Raw genomic sequence first — 5,987 nt, forward strand, 5'->3', positions numbered from 1 at the left:
ATATATATATATATATATATATATATATATATATATATATATATATACTGGAATGAAACAGTGCCAACAGCTGGCTAAAAAGATGGATCAGAGGGTAAATATGCTTCCTGCCAAGCCGGATGACCTGAGTTCATTCTCCAGGACTCACACAGTAATAGAAGAGAACTGGCTCTCACAAGTGGTCCTCCTCTCTTCTGACCTCCGCACATAAGCCAAGGCTCAGGCGTGCCAACATACACACACACAGAGACACACACACAAAATATAGTAGTGACAGCTGCATGATTTTGTGCATATACTAAAAGCCAATGACATAAATTAAAAAAAATAGGGGGTGGATAGTTCACCAGGTAAAGTATGTGTCATGCCAATGTGAACACTGGAGTTTGGATCCCAGCACCCACATAAATGCCAGGTGGGCATGGTCATCCACCTGTAATTCCAGTTCAGGAGGCAGAGACAAGGATCTCCTGAGCAAAGGGACTGCTGGCAAGCTCTGAATTCAAGTCAGAGACCCTGGCTCAACATATAGGGAGGGAAGCAATCAAGAAGACACCTGAGAGCAACCCCAGGCCTCTCTATGCACATACACCTGCCACACATGTGACCATGCATAAAACATGCAAGCATATCAATATCACACACATACATATGCAATGATAATAAACTAAGACAATAAATTCAAACCAGATCTTCTGATGACTTGGGTAGAGAAGAACAAGCAAGTACCCACAGACATATGTATACCACTATCTCATACACATTAATAAGCTGGCCTTCCGAAATGGTTATATCAAAATGGCGCCAGAATAACACTAAACCACATGACACAAGCCCACTCATACTCACATGCTCAGAAGCATGGCATGAAAATTAGCACTAATTAAAATTTATGGAGTATTTACTATGTTGTCAGACACCCTATTAAGCACTTGGCATGTATGACCGCCTGTCCTTTCTCCCTGAAAGCCTCTGAAGTACGTACTATCATCATCATCCTTAACAAAGACATGAGGAAACTGTGCCACAAATAACCTTAATAACTCATGGCCAGTCACCCACTTACGTGACTCGTCCAGGTAGCTGGACTCATCAATGCTTCACTATGCTGCTCCAACTGACTATACCTTCCTAGTTGTTGTTGGTTGATCTTTTGTTTTTGGTTTTGGTTTTTTTTTTTTTTTTTTTTTTTTTTTGAGACAGGGTTTCTCTATGTAGCCCTGGGTGTCCTGGAACTCTCTCTGTAGACCAGGCTGGTTTCCAACTAACAGAGATCCGCCTGCCTCTGCCTCTAAGTGCTGGGACTAAAAGCATGCATCACTGCCTGACACCTTCCTAATTTTTAAACATTACTTTTTAGATAGGGTCTTGTGTTTAAACTTCTTTAGCCAAGGCAGCTTTGAGCATCTGATTTTCCTGCCTCCCAAGCTAAGTGCTGTGATTATAAAACTGTTCCACCATGCCTGGCTAACTTTATCTTCTTTAAAAAAAAGAAAGAAAGGTCACAAAATTCACAGACAGTCATCCACTAAGCATAAAGCAAGACAGGGGAGTCTCAATTTCAAAATAAAAGATACCTGAAGTCCAGCAATTCTACAAAAAAAAAAAAGCACTGGGAAAAAAACAAAAACTTGGCTGAAACCAAAATGAAGGCTGTATTTCATAATAACCTAGAGTCTGGAGTCTCAAGATAAAAATCTACACTTTTACCTATTGCCATTTAAATTAAAGATAGGTAATTCAGTTTCTCCAAGCCCAAAGTAATCTCAAAATCTAAGTGAGAGAACAATTAGCCAAAACAACCAAATATAGTATGGTAGCCCGGAGGAGAGGTGGAGAATACCTTTAACCAGAGCGCACAGGAGGCAAGTGGATCTCTGAATTAGAGGTCAGCCAGGTCGAATAACAAGGTAATTCCAAGGCCTAAATCGCAAGAGGAAGATGAAAGGGGACAACGTGATCAAACGAGGCTGCTTTAGGAAAGGACTGAAGGCAAAAGGTCACCACTGGCCGCGAGCTTGGAGGGACTAAGAGTAGATTGTTCCTACAGGGGCAAGTACACCGTGCTTAATGCGCTGGAAAATAAGAGCAGACAGGCAGGGTGGGTTATGTAAGTCTCCGAAGTCAGGGGAAGTGTCTGGACATGACAGAGTAAGGAAAGGTAAACCATGCTTTGCTACGGGAAGAGTGGTGCAAGCACGATTGTATTCGTTGCATGTTTCTTAAGGAAGAGGCCCTGGCTTCTGAGCTTGTTCACCAAGCCTAGAATTCCACCCTATATCCTGTGCCCTAATTTCATTCTAAATATTCTGTTCCCTGGGGCACGACTTGGTGGGACCTCATTCATTTTTTTTAGAACATAAGGTTAACCTGGCATGGTGGACCTTAATTTCAGCAAACTCGCAATAGGGGAAAAAAAAAACCCTTTAAGGAAAAATAAAAATCACAGTCCCGGCTCTTCTCTCTCTAGGAGCGGGTACCCACACTTGGGTATGTCTTATTTCTGAGTGCCTTTTTCTTCTACCCCGTGTGCTTATATTAAAGTATCGTAAAAAGAAAAAAAAAAAGTCAAGCAAAGCTGTGCATAGGGTTCCTTCACAAAAGCCTCTTAGCACATTAGCTAATGAGCATTAAGTTTCCTCACATTTCACGGCTTAAGCTACGCCGAACAATCACTAGGCTGTCTCTGGTACAGCACGCATAGTTTTATCACAAGAAAGATTTCCTCAGTCACTGAAATCGACTTCTTTCGGTCATGACATTGGACGAGATAGCCAAACTTTTTGCTCAGTGCTACGGAAACCCACGCTCGTTCATCTCATCCGATGAGACCCCGTCTGGAAACTTTTCTTCCCGGCCTTGCCCCTGCACCAGTCAGTGGCGTTTCCCAGGGGCATCCGCTGCCTCCGAGGAGCCAAACAAAATCTGAACCAAGGGTCTGGAGCTTAAAAACTTGTCGGAGACGCACTGTGCGGGGCCGGGGGGGGGGGGGGGGCACCGCGGCGTGATCTCACAGCACCCCCTCTCCGGTTCAGACGACACCTGGGTCCCCACCCCGCGAGGCGGCCCGGTACGCACCTGACCAGCGGCTCCTTCTCGGGCCGCGCGGGTTCCTCCAGGCACCGGCACGGGCAGCAGCAGCAGGCGCTCCGCAGCCAGCGGCGCAGCCCCATGGGTAGCGAGGCCCGGCGCCGGGATCCCGGAGCCGGGCGCGCGATGGCGGCTGGGGCCCGGGGACAGGGACGGGGACGGCCGCGGCGTCACGGGCCAAGCCGTGCGCATCACGCCGCGGCCGGCCGGGGGAGACGCGAGCCGCGCGTTTGCCGCGGGAGCTTTTCCCTCTCTCTTTTAATTCCCCGGGTGCCGCCCGAGCGCATGCGTCCCTGCGACGCTCCGCTGCCGCCCTCTAAGGAGCGAGCGCGCTCCAGGCGCAGCGCAGAACCCCCGGGGGTGACCGCTGGGCATCGGGGGTCTGCAGCGCGTGGCCGAAGCCAACCGTCCTTTTAATTGACTTCACTGCAGAGGAAGTGAAAGGTCTCCCACAGTGCACGCTTTGAAAAAGTTTTTTTTTTTTTTCCCAAACTCCCAACCCTTCAACAGTCTAAGGGGGATTGGGGAAGCCGGGGAGCAACCGCTTGTGAATTCTACAACTGTTAGGATAGAGATGGTTTGTTTGTTTGTTTCTTTAGGTTTTTCGAGACAGGGTTTCTCTGTGTAGCCCTGGCTGTCCTGGAACTCACTCTGTAGACCAGGCTGGCCTCGAACTCAGAAATCCGCCTCCCTCTGCCTCCCAAGGGCTGGGATTAAAGGCCTGTGCCACCACTGCCCAGCCTGAGATGTATTTTTGTAAATTGCCATGTGCTGGGAACAGAATCCAGTCTTCTGCAGCAGAAAATGCTCTTAGTCACCAAGCCATCTCTCTCTCCAGCCCCCAAAAATCCCTCCCTTTTTTTTTAATGCCCAAACAGCAGATTACTGCACCAATCTTTTGTGGGTTTGTTTTGCTTTTTTTTGTTTTGTTTTTGTTTTGTTTTTAATATTTTGAAATTAAAACATTGCATTGCCCCTCCTCCACCCTTTCCTCCCTCCAAACCTTCCCATGCACACATTTTTGTACCTGACTGTTTCACTCACGTCATGCAGACTGTACTGCATCCCTGTGTATCTGTCTTCCTAACCAAGACCTAATCTTATGAACGCCAGTGTGTTGTTTAACCAGACGGTGAACATGATGATGAACATGTAAACCAATCCCAGCCTTTTGTACTAAGGTAGGACTGTGGTGCACATCCTTGAACCGATGTACTTGGGAGCATCTACATCAACTGAGTAAAGATGTGGCAGTTGACTTGCTGTGTCATAAGATGCCCCTTTAATTTTTTTTTAATTATTTTATACATTTGTGAGTACGCTGTCACTGTCTTCAGACACACCAGAAGAGGGCATCAGATCCCATTACAGATGGTCGTGAGCCACCATGTGGTTGCTGGGAATTGAACTCAGGATCTCTAGAAGAGCAGTCAGTGCTCTTAACCACTCTCCAGCCCACCTCTTTAATTTTGGTGAATCTTGCCAAATTGCTCTCCAGTGTGCCATTCAAATTTAGACTCTGGCATATGAATGTCCTATCCTCAATATAAGATACAAGGTGTGATGGTTTGTATATGCTTGGCCCAGGGAATGGCACTATTGGAAGGTGTGGTCCTGTTGGAGTAGGTGTGTCACTGTGGGCGTGGGTTTAAGTTCTTCATCCTAGCTGCCGGGAAGAGAGTATTCTGCTAGCAGCCATCAGATGAGGATATAGAACTCTCAGCTCCTCCTGCACCATGTCTGCTTGGATGCGGCCATATTCTCATCTTGATGATATTGGACTGAACCTCTGAACTTGTAAGCCAGCCCCAGTAAAATGTTGTCCTTATAAGAATTGCCTTGGTCATGGTGTCTGTTCACAGCAGTAAAACCCTAAGACAGAAGGTGGTTTTGTCTTTTTGTTTTGTCTTTGCCAGTCTGATTTATTTGAGAAGTATTTATTCTCAGCTATGTGCGAAGCATGTTTTAGGGTGAGGCTACAGCAGTGAACAAGACCAGCAAAAAGTGAACATTCTGGGGTAGTGAGGTTGAACAAATGAAATAAGCACTTACGAAGTATGTTAACATTAAGTTAGTATAGACTATAAAAAAAAATAAAGCAAAACAAGGGACAAGTGCCGTGGAGCAGTGTGCATGCTTAAAGGGCAAACCCAGGGTCTTGCTCACACCAGACTCAAGCCCTGAGCTACAGCCCAGGCCCCAGTGTTTTACTGTGAAAAGGGATCAAACTCAGGGCTTTGTCCCTGTCTGTCCCACACCACCCCAGCCCACTGACTGTGTCTCTAATGATTGAACCAAGCGGATAGCATTCAGCCTTGATAAAGACCATGTCCAGTTCATGCCTACTTTTAAATTAACATTTTCCCTCTAATTTGAATTTTAAGACATAATAATTGAAGTTCCCTTTTAAAGCTCACTTATTACATCTATTTTTTTGGTGGGGGGTGGGGGACGGCTCTGCGTGCCCTGACACACATGTGGGGTTCAGAGCACAATTTGCAGGAGTTAGTTCTCTTCCACCATGTGGGTCCCAGGAACCCAACTGAGGTTGTCTGGCTTGCCTTTCGCTGAGCCATTGAGCCTGTCCTGTTTGCTTACTCTTTAAGGCTCATCACCTCAGTGTCTGACACAGTGTTGTCTTCTTGGGAGTTAGCTTCTGTCCTGCTTCTCTCATTTTCATAAGCTACAGGAAGCACTGTGCTTCTCCTCCACCTTCAGCCCCTCTCCCCCACCTTAGCCCCTCTCCCCTACCTCAGCCCCTCTCCCCCACCTCAGCCCCTCTCCCCCACCTCAGCCCCTCTCCCCTACCTCAGCCCCTCTCCCCCACCTCAGCCCCTCTCCCCCACCTCTGCCCCTCTCCCCCACCTCAGCCCCTCTCCCCCACCTCAGCCCCTCTC

At 47.3% G+C, this 5,987-nt stretch overlaps 1 protein-coding gene across 2 annotated transcripts in view; it reads right to left on the minus strand.

Annotated features, from left to right (window-relative positions):
- Positions 1-5,987, minus strand: part of Mreg (melanoregulin) — a 65,814-nt gene that overhangs the window by 50,330 nt on the left and 9,497 nt on the right. Inside the window, exon 1 of one of the 2 annotated variants that reach the window (XM_028760709.1) lies at positions 3,079-3,370. The exons of the other annotated variant lie outside the window; for it this stretch is intronic. Within the exon in view, the coding sequence (XP_028616542.1) occupies positions 3,079-3,173 (95 nt within the window). The 5' untranslated portion in view covers positions 3,174-3,370. Of the gene's footprint in view, positions 1-3,078; positions 3,371-5,987 lie in introns of those variants that run through there. 2 annotated transcript variants of the gene reach the window in all.

The sequence above is a fragment of the Grammomys surdaster genome, unplaced genomic scaffold, assembly GCF_004785775.1.
Source record: "Grammomys surdaster isolate TR1022 unplaced genomic scaffold, NIH_TR_1.0 126546, whole genome shotgun sequence".
NCBI classification, from domain to species: domain Eukaryota; kingdom Metazoa; phylum Chordata; class Mammalia; order Rodentia; family Muridae; genus Grammomys; species Grammomys surdaster.